Source organism: Lampris incognitus, chromosome 5 (genome assembly GCF_029633865.1).
Source record: "Lampris incognitus isolate fLamInc1 chromosome 5, fLamInc1.hap2, whole genome shotgun sequence".
Taxonomy (NCBI): domain Eukaryota; kingdom Metazoa; phylum Chordata; class Actinopteri; order Lampriformes; family Lampridae; genus Lampris; species Lampris incognitus.
Window position 1 is genome coordinate 13,423,867 of NC_079215.1, and position 17,224 is coordinate 13,441,090.

General features: G+C 46.3%; 1 protein-coding gene across 1 annotated transcript in view; it reads left to right on the forward strand.

Annotated features, from left to right (window-relative positions):
- Positions 1–12,113, forward strand: part of lrba (LPS responsive beige-like anchor protein) — a 242,055-nt gene extending 229,942 nt beyond the window's left edge. Inside the window, exons 48-53 of the mRNA XM_056279765.1 lie at positions 1,945–2,034; positions 3,888–4,065; positions 5,517–5,582; positions 7,986–8,141; positions 11,338–11,525; positions 12,087–12,113. Of these exons, the coding sequence (XP_056135740.1) occupies positions 1,945–2,034; positions 3,888–4,065; positions 5,517–5,582; positions 7,986–8,141; positions 11,338–11,525; positions 12,087–12,113 (705 nt within the window). The remainder of the gene's footprint in view (positions 1–1,944; positions 2,035–3,887; positions 4,066–5,516; positions 5,583–7,985; positions 8,142–11,337; positions 11,526–12,086) is intronic.
- The last annotated feature ends 5,111 nt before the right edge of the window (positions 12,114–17,224 follow it).

Here is a 17,224-nt window from a genome sequence, read left to right on the forward strand (position 1 = left end):
ATAGATGGTCCTAATAGGGCCAGAGGTGGATTTACACCAGATTATGAGGAGGGAGGGAGGCTGTGCTTTTTATTCTGCCAAGCTGACAGAGAGGTGGATCAAAGAAAAGGGAGGGAGGACGAGAGAGAGCGAGAGAGAGAGAGAGAGGAGGTTAAAGGAGGAAAGGGAACGGGGAGAGGTTGCAGCGTGGGCATCTGTTCAAGAGGAGGAAGATGTCGCGGGGAGACAGAGGGGCGACCGTGACGGTGTTCGATGTCTTGCACGGCAAACCATCAAATCCCGTGCCGCTCATTTCTTACTAGTCGCAGCTGCTGATGAGCATTTTCAGAGGAGGGTCTTGTCGGGGTCTTTATTTTTCTATGTTTTTCTGCTTTTTTTTTTTTTTTTGCCCATCTCTCCTTCTGGTTTCTGCTTAGTTTCAGACAATGGGGCTAAGCATCCTGACTTCATAACCCTTTTTTTTTCTCTCATGGAAATACCATCTGCAGGCCTCAACCATGAGCTCATTCTCAGAGGCCTAGCCAAGTCGGGCTCACACAGCTCAGCTCCACACACACACACACACACACACACACACACACACACACACACACACACACAGGCTGTCACTCCTACACAGCCACTTACGGCGCACACAAGCCTATATTGTGCAGTCTGCCTTTGTTGAAGCTCAGCACAAGGTCTTCATCCAGATGACGTCTGTCTCTGTCATTCTCCTGCCCTGCGCACCTCTTTCACTTCTCATCCAGGCAGTTTTGTTAAATTATTCTTTGATTTTCTGCCTTTTTTTCTTTTCTTTTTTTTTGGTTTTGTTTTTCAGGCGAGGTGTTCCGTAAATTCAAACTTTTCAAAATAAAAGTTTTTAGCCCTGCACTAAAGTCTTTTTTTCTTGCATTATTTTCCCGCGGCTTAATTTCGTAGCACGATGCAAGCTGAGTAACCTAATCAGAGTCCGGCGGCGTCACGGCCCGCCACAGATGAGTCGCCCTCGTTGTACTGAAATGTACTGGTTTGAAAACGCGGGCAGCGGAAGCGATTACGGTATCTTGTGTCCTTCCTGCTGATGATGAAGATTAACGGGATGGCGGGGGGCACTCTGGTGAATCTGGGGAGCCGCGTATGTATAGTGCGTCAGGTCGACCGTAGCTCTGTATGGGAGCGTTTTCCACCCCGTTGCTGGCTAGCCTGACAGTGAGGCGGCTGATGATGTCCAGAGGCTGCTAGCCCGGCGTCTGCTGTGACATTTATGGTCCTATACCTCTTCATTAACACGGCCTAAGCAGCCCCCGTGCTTGTCTGGACTCGCTCTGCTCCGGTTCTGTGTGCGATGGTGGTGGTGGTGGTGGGTGGTAAATTAGTGTACGTTTGTCTGTGTGTGTGCATACGTGCATATGTGTGTGTGTACATGCCCCCTTTTGTTCTTTTATTGCATTCATTTGTCTCTGTACTCTCAGTGATGAACGTTACCCATAGGTTGTTATGGAACACACAATGGCATCCTGTAAGAACGGTCATTGTAGTGTAGTGATATAACACAGTTATGTCATCATATTTCTGGCTTTTGATTGGATCATTGGTTTCCAACTGACATGGTGACATAGTGTTCACCGCTGGATACCGAGAAAACAACGACGCAAGAATATTTCTCAGAAGGCAGTAATGATCATTTTTTTCTTCTCTCTCTTTCTGTGTGTGTGTGTGTGTGTGTGTGTGTGTCTCTCTCTCTCTCTCTCTCTCTGTCTCTGTGTGTGTGTGTGTGTGTGTGGGGGGGGGGGGTCTGTGTGTGTCTGTGTGTGTATGTGTGTGTGTCTCTCTGTCTGTCTCTATCTATCTCTCTCCTCTCTCTCTCTCTCTCTCTGTCTCCGTCTGTCTGTCTGTCTTGTCTCTCCTGTCTCTCTCTCTCTGTCCGTCTGTCCGTCTCTCTGTCTCTGTCTCTGTCTCTAGGCCGTGGAGTCCCAGATTAGGAGTTTTGGACAGACCCCCTCCCAGCTGCTCATTGAGCCACACCCACCCAGGAGCTCAGCCATGCAAGTGGTAGGTAGTGCATGCGTGCACAAACAAACACACATAATGTCTCACGCACACAAACAGTGACCACTTTACCTGTAACCGTCCTCTCTATGAAACACCGTGTGCTGTGGGGCTCCGTCCTTCATGGGTCTGACACCACCCATGACTGTCGTATTGTTGCTATATTAGCACACTAACATTACTCTTTCTGTTAGATTTGGACTTTTTCTGTCGGTCTATTGTTGGACTCTTTTCCACATGTTCTGCTTCCCCCCTCAGTATCCAGGAAAGTCAAGTTTCTGGTCTCGAGTCAGTTTCTTACCTTGTCATTAGCGAGGTGTGGGTGAAAGGCTGAGGTCATGGGTGTATATCCATGTTCGTGTGTGTTTAGTGTGGGTTGTTTTTAGGGGGGGGGGAGAAGCACAAATTAGCATTGGAAACATGGGACGGAGCCAAACCTTCAACCTGAGCTGGAGGCAGAGGAGACCGGTGAGGGCGAGAAGCAGGGGGGAAAGGAACAATGGTCCTGAAGTGACGGCTTCTAAGGGGCAAGGAGTGCAGTACGCATGGATGTGATGGGCCAAGGCCCCATGAGTCCCTATTAGTGTGGTGTCCCTGCGGTGCTGACAGCTGGCTGTAGGCAACCACATACTGAAGCGCGCACGTGCACACATACACATGCGCACACACATATGAAAACACAACGCACAAAGAGATTCTGGGGTTTCGCTGTTTTACAGCGAACCTCAAATGCTTTTAATACGGCGCCGCTGCCAGGAGATATTGAAACGTCACTGTTATTCACACTGGTTTCAAATGTTTGGTTTTTCTACCTTCATATGCTTTTAGAGCGCCTTGTTTATTTCTGTCTGTATTGTTTCTCTTTACTTTCCCTCCATCCTCCCATCGCTCGCTCCCTACCTCCTTGTGGGACTGAGTTGTCAGTGTGCTGGCATCTTCCCATGCCGGGGTAATGATATTGTCAGAGTATCTAGTTAGCTGTCAGGCACACAGAATTTGCTCTGGTCTGTTTCCGACGTTAAACATTGAAGGTTGCTTTGCTCCAGGCTAAAGAGGGCTCTATACGATTCCCCGCCAGATACGCAAGTTCCTTAAAGTCTCTTTCTAGTCTCTCTAGAGGTCTTTGCTGGATCAATGGAGAAAATTCAGCGTTCACTTTTTTTTTTGGTTGATGAGTTTTCAGGTGTGGTATCCATCAGACCAAATGAGTCTTATTCGGAGGCTCTAAATCTAAACTGCTGTCTGTATAAGCCCCGACCAAACTTGCCTCATTCTCCCAGCTTTGCTGTTTTGCTTATATGCTGCATATTACTCTATGGTTGGTGCTAGATCCAACGGGGTGTAGGCACGGAAGTAGCCGTGATTGGCTGTTGCGTCGGCCAATAGACAACGCGGAACCTTGAAGCGCACTGACTTGAAACAAACGATGTGCACTGAAACATTTAGCTAGCTAGCTTACAGCTGACCTTAACATTGCCAGATCGTACTGTAACGATAGCTAACATTAGCGCTTGCTAACAATGAAAACTCAAAAAGAGTTTAAACCCTAACCCTAACCAACAACCAATCACGTCTACTTCCATGCCTACAACCCGTTGGATCTAGCATCAACCATACTCTGTGCTGCTGTGGCCTCCTAACTTTCTCTCTGTCCTTCTCTTCCCTCTGTCCTACTCCTTTTCCCTCTCTTTTTATATTGTTTTCTTTACTCGGCATTGCCTGCTGCTGCTTGCTCCCTCACCTTTTCCCTCCTCCTGCTCTTTATCTGTTGCCCCATATATTGGCTCTTCTTCTTCTCTCGTCCCTCGCGTCCGTTCGTCCATCCCGGTGGGCCTGAACAGTATCTTCTCCTACAGACCCCGCTGATGTTCACGGAGCAGATGCAGCAGGACGTCATCATGGTGCTGAAGTTCCCATCCAACTCCCCTGTGACCCATGTAGCAGCAAACACCCAACCGGGCCTCACCTCACCGGCCATCATCACAGTCACCGCCAACCGCCTCTTCGCCGTCAACAAGTGGCATGGCTTGACAGGTACGAGACAAGCGTTTCTCTGATTGCGTCAGCCCGTACACTTGGGCCGGCGTGGCTCAGGGGGTAGAGCGGGTCGGCTAGTAATTGGAAGGTCACTGGTTCGATCCCCGGCTCCTGTGGAGAGCGTGTCACAGTGTCCTTGAGCAAGACACCGAACCCTTAACTGCTCCTGATGAGAAGGTTGGCACCTTGCATGGCAGCCTCCATGTGTGAATGAGTGTGTGAATGGGTGAATGTGAAGCATGCACTGTAAAGCGCCTTGAGTGGTTGGTAGACTAGAAAAGTGCTATATAAATGCAGTCCATTTACACTTGTGTGTGTCTTTGTGTTTACTAAAGGACACATGGGCAAATAAGTACATGAACACACAGGCACGGTATGTGGGAACTATCATATCAGTAGTTTGGTGATGTCCACAAGATGCACTTGATTTTTAATTCATAACCCTGTATTGATACATGTAATAGCCACCATGAAATTCCCAAATTCAAGAAAATAAACATATTCAACTGTGAACGTTGAAGGTTGGGTGTGTGAACCAGCCGTAGACTAATCAAGACACCAGTAGCCAGTCACGAAGCTCGCGTCCCGGTTTCCAACGCAGAATCGCTTTCATTCTTCTCGGTTCCTCTCGTTCGCCTCCAACCTACTCGGCATCTCATCTGTCTGTGCGGAGGCCTGACCCGTCCCATCTCTACAGGGTGGACATTGATATGGGAGACAGTTGACTCTGTCTACCGCAAAGCAGGATCAATTGTGACACGTGCAGCGCCCAGCGTTGGGTTTCACGTCCACCTCCATACATCAGTTCTTCACTTCACCAAGCCTTATTTACCCAACATCTCTTCTGCCCTGGTGGAAACATTCAATTTGATCACTCCCGGTTTCATCAGGATGATGACTGATTATTTTCCAGTGGAGGGGAACATCACTTGACTCAACCTCGCGTGTATGAACTGGCCCATAACAGCAAACTAGCATTACCAACAAAATTTACTAAAAGCTGTATTCAATATGCTCACAGACGTGCAGTTATAAGACTAGGGTAAGGGTAAAATGTAGAGAATGCTGTGTAATTTGGACAAGCTTTGTTCTGCTTTTTCAGCCACCCTAAAATATACTTTTATAAGCCATTAATATTTGCCTCTAGAGATATTTTAAAAAATTTGTCTTGTATACCTTAACACTAAAGAATCTCTTCATGTCAAGACTGAAATTTTAGGAAATGCCATTGGTGCCACAGCCAAAGTATCAGGAATCACGTTGTCTGTCGGCTTTGTGCTTAACTGTAATTGATGTTGAATTCAGTGGGGAATTCTCAGGGCCAGTGGATGACACTGACTGGGCGGTAATTATTTTCAGCATCTCGTGGTGAATTGAAAGCCAGCAACACTTTCGCAAGGCCACATGATTAAAATATTAATCTAATCCATCTCTCTCTCTCTTGTCAGGTCATCAGAGCTCAACGGCGCAGGACCAGCAGTATCAACTTCCTGTGGAGATCGACCCTCTGATAGGTAATGCTGTGGACGCTTGATCTTCATAAACATTCGTGCGTCTGTGCATATGTTTTTGCACAAGCGAATGTATCCCTGCATGCGATGGCTCTTGCGTGGATTTGTACATGAGTTGCCATCTTGGTGACTTATGGCAGCCGGCAGTGCTCTGTCCCTGGACAGTAGATTAGAGCCGTTTCTCAGCCTTGGCTGTGGCCCACTCACTATGATTCAGACCCCGCTCTAACACTAAAGCATTTGCATGCAAATTGGAATGCAATGAGCTGTGGCCTAGGCCAGCATTTCATCATCAACACCCCCCCTCCATCGTACCTTCCCTCCCCCCCCCCTCCCGCATCCTCTTTGGTTTAATTTGAGCGGAGGGAAAGGACGCATGTCAGTGGAAATGAATATGAATGTGGTAATAATGTGTGATTGAGAATGCATGGCGGATGGCTGTCAGGACAATATGGACGCCTCTCATCCTTCACGACTTGTTGATGAGGGGGAAAAGGAGTGCCGAGCTGCAGTGATGCATGGAGCACGCTGGTGAAGCAGCAGGAAATGAGCAGCTTCTGCAGTATTCTTCCCCTCTCTCTCTCTCTCTCTCTCTCTCTCTCTCTCTCTCTCTCTCTCTCTCTCTCTCTCTCTCTCTCTCTCCCCGTCTTAGTTGCTTCAGACGATCACAGTCTCACTGCCATCCCTGAACATGGTTTTCTCTCTCTCGCTCTCTCTCTCTCTATTGCTCTCTCTCTCACTCTCTGGCTCTTGCTTGCTCTCTGTTCATTCACAGTGTAAGTTTTTTCCCTTAGGTCGAGTTCTGTCTGGTTCTTTACATCTCTCCAGACCATTTCCCCACACATTTTTGGCAATACAGCAACTGGCCAGTCAAAACGTGTAGCCTTTATTTTAACTTTGTGCTCATATTTGTCCACATTTCTGTCTCTCCATTGTTAGCCATCTTATTTACAGAAAGCGTGCAGCACTCTGCGTGTCCATGAATGTTTATGTGAGCGGTGCATGTTTTGTAAAGTGCGAAACTGTTTTCGTTCTTTCTGCTGAATGTGTCCATTTATTTCAGGAAAATCTTTTTATCTTTTCATCTTTTTATCAATTTTTAGAGCCAAAGCCTGCATATTTGCTTGTGCGGGGGTTGCATGTCAGTTGTGTATTCAAACTGTCCACATTCCAGGATGAGTCGGAGTCAAAAGTAGTCCATTTTCGATAAGTGGTAGGGTGGCAGTGGCCAAGAGAGATGTTGAAATTTAGTTTAAATATTAGTCGTCTAACACATAATGCAGTGGCGCCCCCAGAAATTTTTCATGGGGGTGGCCAAATGGGGCCACTGAAAAGCTTGGGGTGCCACACCAAAACCAAAAGCCATGACTGAATTTCAGGAATTCTGTTATGCTGTTGTAGTATACTGTATAGGCTAGTTGTCAATATGAGAGTTAAGGAATCGTATACTGAAATACTTTGGTTTCTTTTTTTTTTTTTTTCTTTTTTTTTACAGTTAATGTTACTAAATATCTGATATGCATAGACTAATACCGGTACAGTTAACATTTTTTTCTTTGACGTGAATTGTTATGAAAAATATACATTATTGATTTAAATGAACAGCACCTAATGTAAAATATCAGATAGAAGCATATTATGCATAATCAGAAGCATATGTGACTCGTGGCTGGGGAGGGGGGCCAGGGATAGTATCAGGGTGGCCATGGCCAACCCTGGCCACCCCTTGGGGGCGCCACTGACATAATGGTTTTTATTAGGATCTCTACCAGCCAAGATGCTCCAACACAGACACTGTGTACGCCACTTAAAGAATAGTTGCACTAGCCTCACGATGAGACTCGGGAATACAGTTGTTTGAGATACTTCACCGTAATTGAACTGTATCTCCTCCAAAGCCAATGCAGTTACCACTTCAAGAGAGGACAACGTCCGCGAAATGTAAAGTTGGTCTTTGTGCTTGATAACCGGCAACTGTGATGAAATCTGATGAGCGGTATACATATCTTGTGCAGGCCATGCATGCTCTGTCATTACTCAAGCTCTTAGGCCCTAATGGAAAACGTGAAATCCTCGTAAACTTAACCTTCAGGATGTTTTATGTATTCTCTCACAAATCTTCTTTGCACTGTGTGGTGAAGTGTAGCGTCAGGGGTTGATGTATTGGATACTTTTTCCAGGTTCAGCCTTAACATTCCACAAGGTACAGAGCGTGAGGTCTTTTAAAATGGTTTGGATGGCCTGAAGGACTAGATCGTGGATTTTACATTCTTGTGTATATCCTTTAACTATAACATGTGATGTTTTGCAGTGTGTGTTTTCTCTCTATTTTGTTATCTCCCCACCGCTGTCCCCCCCCCCTCACTTACGCCATTGCCTCGCCTCTCTTCTCTGTTCCCAACCCAGCCACGAACATGGGTGGCCATCGTCGTCAGATCTCGGACCTGCTGGACCAGAGCATCCAGATCAGCTCCCAGTGTTTCGTCATCACCGCGGACAACCGCTTCATTGTGCTTTGTGGCTTCTGGGACAAGAGCTTTCGTGTCTACTCCACAGACTCAGGTACTGCTCCAGTGCTGCGCTGTTCCCTCCAGGCCAGACCTCAAATACCTAGCTGGGACTCTACTGGCTCGAAGTTGACCCGTACAAGGGACAAAAACATGCCGTAGACAAACACATTATCATCAGCAGAACTGTGTCGGGTTCTTGACATCTTGCATACATGGACTAAAGATGTGATTTTTGTCTGTGTGGCTCTATAGTTTGATGTTGGTTCAAACATTAAAAAGACTCAGTCACAGAACCATGATGACATGCCCAGGCTAAAAACGGCTAAAGTTAATTAATAAATATTCTAAGGCAATGTTGTGATTATTATGATAATAATTATATAATTATTATGTAATAATGATAAAACACAGGCATACATAAATGGGCGGCACAGTCGCGCAGTGGTTAGCATGGTCGCCTCATAGCAAGAAGGTCCTGGGTTTGAACCCCGGAGTAGTCCAACCTTGGGGGTCGTCCCGGGTCGTCCTCTGTGTGGAGTTTGCATGTTCTCCCCGTGTCTGCGTGGGTTTCCTCTGGGTGCTCCGGTTTCCTCCCACAGTCCACAGACATGTAGGTCAGGTGACTTGGCCGTACTAAATTTGTCCCAAGGTGTGAATGTGTCCGCCCTGTGATGGATGGACTGGCGGCCTGTCCAGGGTGTCTCCCCACCTGCCGCCCAGTGACTGCTGGGGTAGGCTCCAGCATCCCACGACCCCAATGGGGATAAGCGGCTTGGATAATGGATGGATGCAGTGGAAATGAAAGTGGAAATACACAATTTGTGCAAACGTTTTTGTTTTTTTGGTTTGTTTTTTTGGTAGAAAACCTTCCTGGTTCTGAATAAAATGGTAAGTGGTGTATCTGTACCGTCACCGGGCACTTGAGGCGTGAATTTTCTTATTCGCTGACTCCAGTGCCGAGGCAGGTAACTCCGTCTCTATAAATCAGCAGTCCTCACGGGTTACGTGGTTTCCCAGACAAAAACATCACCGAGCACAGACCAAAAAAAGCCTCTCGTGGCAGGAAAAAGGGGTGGAATACGGGAAAGTCGGCCATCGGACTCACTCGGTCTTTCAGCTCACACACAGTGATGGAGGCCCGTTCAAGATGAGGTAAACCTCACGGCCGCGGGAATTCGTAGATTGTGTAGTTGTCCATCCATCCATTATCCGAACCGCTTATCCTGCTCTCAGGGTCGCGGGGATGCTGGAGCCTATCCCAGCATTCATTGGGCGGCGGGCGGGGAGACACCCCGGACAGGCCGCCAGGCCATCACGATTGTGTAGTTGTAAAGAATGATTTTTCACTTAACATAATCTATGAATTCTCATGTTCCAGTTTCTTGGAACACTGGGTTGGTGGTGTACAGTATTGTGTAGACTGTAGGTAGTTTAAAGGACTCATAATTTTACGCAGGATGGTTATTTGTTGCAGGGGGGGGACTACCTTCATTCGGATTTTTCCAGCAAAAAGCTGTTATTTCATAAAGGAAACAGTTGAACAACACAGGCTGGTTTCTGTTCTACAGTCACAGTTTTGACACAAGATTCTGCTCACACACACACACACACACACACACACACACACACACACACACACACACACACACACACACACACAGTTCCATCAGGTCAGGGGTCCGAAATGAGTCTGTCTCAAGCTTCATCTCCACCCACCCACCCCCACCCCCCCCCGGTTCCCAGCTCTTTTCTCCAGCCCCATTCAGAGTGCCGTACACATCTACACAACGGCCTCGGATTCAATTTCTCTAAGCCGGGGCCTCTGTGTCTTTAATAGAAGGGGGGGGGGATGGGAGTGGAGGGGAGAGATAGCTCTATTGTGTGACTGCCACAGGGGTGTACAACTGGAACGCGAACACACTTTAATCGTACACGCTCAACAGCTGCCGCCGCGGTCCCTAAAGCCCCAGGTTAAAGAACGGGGAGGGGGGGGGGGATTTTATCAATTACAAGACTTGATTGGTACACATGCACAAAATGTATCGCCGCGCACCCTTGTGTGCCCACACTCGATTGATTTATTTTTTTTTGTGTGTGACTGCTTTGCATGTCTGTCAGTGCATGGGGAAACGTGCACGTGTGCGCGCGTGTGTGTGGGGTATAAGTGCGCGCGTCTCTTTGGCGAGCGGATGCACATGTGTTTAAGACGGGGTGCATGGCAGCCATTATTGAAATCATTACTTATTTTCATTGTTTATAAAGACGTCAAACATTTCAAACCTTTGACACGTAAGTGGCGCAGATGAGGGGGGTCGACGCGGCGACTCGCCCCGCTCCATAACGATCCCGCTCCTTTTTGATGAGATACAAGTTAATTGTCTCGCGGACGGCGGATTCGACGCCCCGACAGAAGTGTCACGCGTGGCAGGCTATCCGCTGTTTGGTGTGAAAAGTGCAGGGACTATTAGACAGCTCCGTGGTGCTCTTGACTGGAAAGCTGACAGCAATTAGCCTTTCTTTTTTATGCACGTGCTGCGTGCAGCAGTTCACATGCACAGGCGCAGCAGACAAACAGAGGCGCATGCGGAGGTGCATGTGGGGGCGCATGCAGAGGCGCTCGCCCGCCAACACACCCGGGACAAATATCCTTCCTGGTTGGTAGATCACTGGAAGTGTGATGTTTATGTGGAAGCTGTAGTACATACCGTGAATTGAAGAGTAGATTAAAAAAACATGATGGAGGGGGGCATGCTGGTGGCGTGGCGGTCTGTCCCGTTGCCCACCAACACGGGGATCGCCGGTTTGAATCCCCGTGTTACCTCCGGCTTGGTCGGGCGTCTCTACAGACACAGTTGGCCGTGTCTGCGAGTGGGAAGCCGGATGTGGGTATGTGTCGCGGTCGCTGCACTAGCGCCTCCTCTGGTCGGTTAAGACACCTGTTCAGGGGGGAGTAGCGTGATTCTCCCACGCGCTACATAATTGGCCGGATACAATTGGGGAGGAAAAGGGGGAAAAATTTTAAAAAAGAAAAGAAAAAAGATGGCGAATGAAGAGAGCATGTGTAACAATTTATCCAGTTTAAAAGCATAATTGTAAATAAAATGTGATCCTTTTGTCCTGATAACACGAGTTCAATATCCATGTCTCCCTGTTTCTCAGGGCCTTGTTTGCTCAAAGAACCTGGGTAAACCGTGAGATTTATCTGAATATATGAGTCTAATGAGTGTGTTGGTGTGTCACCTCTCTAGGGAAACTGACTCAGATAGTGTTTGGGCATCGAGACGTGGTGACGTGCCTGGCCAGATCTGAGTGTGCCTGGCCAGATCTGAGTCCTACATCGGGGGAGACTGCTACGTCCTGTCAGGCTCCCGAGACGCCACGCTGCTCCTCTGGTACTGGAACGGCAAGCAGAGCAGCATTGGAGAGAGCCCAGCCAGTAAGCATATACTCAAACCAACCTCCATACACACACAAACACATAAAAATGCACACGCACACACACACACACACACACACACACACACACACACACACACACACACACACAGGCATTTTTTGAGCGTTCTCTCTCCCAGACAGTCCTGACTGTGATTTACGGCCTCGCTCTGCAAAATAACAACTAGCTTCATCTGACCAGGCCAGGCCTCCTGCAAATAGATTGGATTTTGCAGCACTGTTGCACCACGAATGGGCTCTCGCTAATCAGGTTTTAGAAGGGGGTTTGCGCTTGTGCACACACAGGTACGTGTGTGTATTTGAAGTAGGAAATATTGTCCGTGCATGTGCGTGTGAGAGAGAAGAGAGTGCACGAGTCGGCTTTAACGCGAGGGAAAGCGAGGGCCACTTAGAGACAGTAAATGTGACGGTGAGGGCTGCTGGCCGGCACAGCTCCCCCCATCATCTGCGGGCCTTGGGGGTCACGCTGGTCGATCAAAGTGAAAAATGTCACAGGCTGCCCTTATGTTACCATAACATATGGTGCTCGCCATGATCAAAGGATCGCACACACTTCTCCCAGCCCTGAGCCTCCTCGGTGCTAATTTGGCTGGCTTAGATTGGTCTACATGCTGTTAAGTGATCCAATACAAATGGGCTGAAATTTATGACAAATTGTAATTCGGTTAATACGCCACATCATTTGTGAGTTTAAGGGAAAAGGGACTGAGACGACTGTTTGTCACTTACCTCACAGAGGTCGGGCTGGGATGGTGGAAACTCTGAACATGTTCTTGTGGATGCCAGAAGGGGAATTTTACTGGTCTTTTATCTATCTATCTATCTATCTATCTATCTATCTATCTATCTATCTATCTATCTATCTATCTATCTATCTATCTATCTATCTATCTATCTATCTATCTATCTATCTATCTATCTATCTATCTATCTATCTATCTATCTGTCTGTCTGTCTGTCTGTCTGTCTGTCTGTCTGTCTGTCTGTCTGTCTGTCTGTCTGTCTGTCTGTCTGTCTGTCAATCTATCTATCGGTACATCCATACAGCCATCTATCTATCTATCTATCTATCTATCTATCTATCTATCTATCTATCTATCTATCTATCTATCTATCTATCTATCTATCTATCTATCTATCTATCTATCTATCTATCTATCTATCTATCTATCTATCTATCTATCTATCTATCTATCTATCTATCTATCTATCTATCTATCTATCTATCTATCTATCTATCTATCTATCTATCTATCTATCTATCTATCTATCTATCTATCTATCTATCTATCTATCTATCTATCTATCTATCTATCTATCTATCTATCTATCTATCTATCTATCTATCTATCTATCTATCTATCTATCTATCTATCTATCTATCTATCTATCTATCTATCTATCTATCTATCTATCTATCTATCTATCTATCTATCTATCTATCTATCTATCTATCTATCTATCTATCTATCTATCTATCTATCTATCTATCTATCTATCTATCTATCTATCTATCTATCTATCTATCTATCTATCTATCTATCTATCTATCTATCTATCTATCTATCTATCTATCTATCTATCTATCTATCTATCTATCTATCTATCTATCTATCTATCTATCTATCTATCTATCTATCTATCTATCTATCTATCTATCTATCTATCTACCTGCCTGCCTGTCTGTCTGTCTGTCTGTCTGTCTGTCTGTCTGTCTGTCTGTCTGTCTGTCTGTCTGTCTGTCTGTCTGTCTGTCTGTCTGTCTGTCTGTCTGTCTGTCTGTCTGTCTGTCTGTCTGTCTGTCTGTCTGTCTGTCTGTCTGTGTCTGTCTATACATCCGTACAGCTATCTATCTATCTATCTATCTATCTATCTATCTATCTATCTATCTATCTATCTGTCTGTCTGTCTGTCTGTCTGTCTGTCTGTCTGTCTGTCTGTCAATCTATCTATCGGTACATCCATACAGCCATCTATCTATCTATCTATCTATCTATCTATCTATCTATCTATCTATCTATCTATCTATCTATCTATCTATCTATCTATCTATCTATCTATCTATCTATCTATCTGTCTGTGTCTGTCTATACATCCGTACAGCTATCTATCTATCTATCTATCTATCTATCTATCTATCTATCTATCTATCTATCTATCTATCTATCTATCTATCTATCTATCTATCTATCTATCTATCTATCTATCTATCTATCTATCTATCTATCTATCTATCTGTGTCTGTCTATACATCCGTACAGCTAGCTATCTATCTATCTAGCTATCTAGCTATCTAGCTATCTGTCTGTCTGTCGATCTATCCATCCATCCATCTCGATCTATCATCTCCACCGTGGTAGGGTGGTAACGTGGTAGGGGTTCATATTTTTGGTCTAGTGCGTGTGTGTGTGTGTGTCTGTCTGTGTGCGGCTAATCTCGCAGACTACTGGACCGATCAGCCTGAAAGTGCCACCCCCTCTCTCCATTCACTCTCTAGCTCGTTCGACCAACGCTGCTCTCTGTCGCCGCCCGCCCGCTCTGAGTCTGCCGTGCGCCTGCGCGGCTCACATCCACGGTTGAGACATTTCATACCACGAAAACCATGGCGGCTAAACACATTTGACGTCTTTTGATGAGCGTTGTGATATCATGATAGCCCAATCTGTCATTCCACGTCAGACTCGGACGCCTTCGTGCGAGGGTCTGACAGGCAAAAAGTTTTTATTAGCTGGATTTCTTAGCTTGAGTGCCGCATATTAACAGCTTTATTATTTTTTTATTTTTTTATCATATTTTCCGTTCAACTGACTTGGCCGCTGCGAAAAAGTCTCATATTGTGAGGAAAAACCCTGTTTTTCAGTGTGTGTGTATAGGGAGACCTGCTCTCTGCTAAGTGCACTCCTCTAGTTTATTTATTAATTTAGCTAATGTTGAAATGGAGGAAACGATGCCCTTCAGTGAAACTTATGCTGTGGTACAAACTAGACTGTCACTTCTTCTATTTTGATCATTTTTAAGATTTTCACATCCCAAAAAAAGAAAAAGTGCAGTGCACTTGCAATATTTACAGTACATGTATGTATTTATGAGGATGACATCATGTTGTCATCATCCTGTACGTTCTGTAATGCACATGTTTACCATTACTGTGAGTTCTTGTTTATCTGGCACACACACACACACACACACACACACACATACACACACACACATATATATAAAGCCTGTACTGATTTAATGGGAGTCTATTAACCATTGTAAAGGACACTGTGGGGATGAGTTCTATGTCCATGTGTGTGCACATGTGTGTGTGTTTGTGTAAGTGAATGCACGCCTGTGTGTGTGTGTGTGTGTGTGTGTGTGTGTGTGTGTGTGTGTGTGTGTGTGTGTCCGTCTCGCCTGAGCCAGCTTGGTGCAGTTATCAAAGTCTAGCTGGAGGAGCAGACACAGCAGTCACCAGGCCAGCCACTCACCACCACAATGTGATGCTCCATTGCCCCAAACCGCAGGAAGCCCTGCCAGACATGAGGCTGTGCTACACACACACACGCATGTGCGCAAACAGAATCGCACACTCTTGCACCCACCCACAAAATGCATACACAGAGAGTTTCCTTTATTCCTCTTCCAGCACAGTACTTTCAAGTTGAACCTCGCTGTCACTCTCTCTCTCTCTCTCTCTCTCACTCTCTCTCTCTCTTGGACACACACACACACACACACACACACACACACACACAAGCAAGCACATACATTCCTTTTTATGCATAATGCCCTCAGACATCTCACACACTTCATAATCTTGACACAGCTGACTCAGAGTCCTTGATATGCACATGTACACATTTACTGATCCAGAGTCAGTGCCCACTGCGTACACACAAGGTTGTTGTTACAGACAGCCATACCCCGATGACGGAGCCACGCTCACACATGGCTCAGGCACCACTGCCATCTGCTGGCCAAAGAATAGACGGGCTGTAGAGGGGGGAAGTGGGTTCAGTTTGACACGATTTGGTTATCGTGTCGTGTGTTCCATTCAATTGCGTTGCTCGTGTCCGGAGTGACAACAACGCCTCAGAAAACGCAGTTTATATGAAGTCTGACAAAGCGATGGGAATGTCCTGAAGACTGAGAGAGGTTGCAGATAAGGTACCTTGTTAGGGTAAGAGTGAAGGGGCTCTCCGCTAAATGAGCACACGCGCACACACACACACACACACACACACACACCCACACCCACACCCACACTTCCCGCCCATGTCCAGCTAAGTTATACCCTCCTCGGTGTCCTAACCCTAGTTATACGGCGGTATTAGATTGTGATCAGATGTGGCGCTAATGCAAACCAAATGACAGCGAGGCTTAGAAGGTTAAACGATACACCAATATATCATCTTTATTGATCTTCTGGAAGCAACAGCCAGCATCGTGCTTTAATCCGCGGCCTTGTAGGACACAAGTTAGCTCTCACACAACATTCCCCACGCCGGCCAGTTAGCTTCATTAAATGTCCACATCGCGGTTGGTTCGGACACACGTACTGGTACAGGGTCACGGATGGGACGGGCTTCCCGGACTTGAAGTCGCTAAACCGTTCAGTCTGAACTGACATCAAAAGGCCGTTCAGCTATTTTGTCCAAAACCCAAAAAAAAAGAAAAAAGATGGCCACTCAAATGTGCACGATAACACATCCAGGAAATTGGGATTATTATGAAAAAGAAAGAAGAGAACAAACCGGCGTCTGTGGTTTTCCCACAAATATTTACTGAGGAAATGAAAATCTTTTCTGTTTCAACTAGGCTCTTTTATAGCATAAGTAGAAACTGTTTATTTGTTATTTTATAACTTGATTATTAAAAATATAAGTACCGCTCAAAGACTAAACTGACAATATAAAAGCTGCTTTCGACTGTCACGAGCCACTATTGACGTGTGTATTACTGGGTGACGGCTGGATGTGTAAGGTTTATTATATTTTACCACAATTCGGATGGTTTAACACACGGCACGGCTGCTGATACTGCAGTACTGACACTGTGTGTACTGGTTGGGGTTGGAGAGGGCACTCTGCTTTGCACTCCTTGGTGGGTGAAGTCTCCTAAACGTCCCCCCAAGCTGGCGTTAAAAATATTTGAAGAGTAGAGTTGAATTTTACCAGTAGCCGTGGCTTTTGAAGGAAAGCTCAAGTGTGGCTCTTGCGAGTGACCTGTATTGGGTTTCAGCTCTGTGGCATAATTGAATTAAAGGGGGGGGGGACTATTTAACAAGCTGTGCAAAGTTCAGCCACTTCGGTGAGACGCTACACCGGCGTGTGCCGTGGTTATTTCCTCTTCCTCACGCCAGTTAGTGAAGTACAGTACACCGCACCGCGGCACACCGCATTGTCCTGCAGTAGACCAACACTTATTACCAGAATTTACAGTTCCCCCAGCCCTGCGGGCATCTGCTGTGTTGCTAAATTTCGGCCTCAAGAGTTCATTCGTGAGATGAACTTTGGCTTGTGGCGCTACCCCCCCCCCCCTTCAGCTGAACCTGACTCTCCACTGTAAAAGAAGGCCTCGGGTCACTGGACACACAACGCAGAGGTCAGCCCCCTACCCTAGCGCTGAACTCTTAATGAACTCAACACTCTGGATGAGGGGTGCAGCTTCACCGCCAAGCCACACACACACACA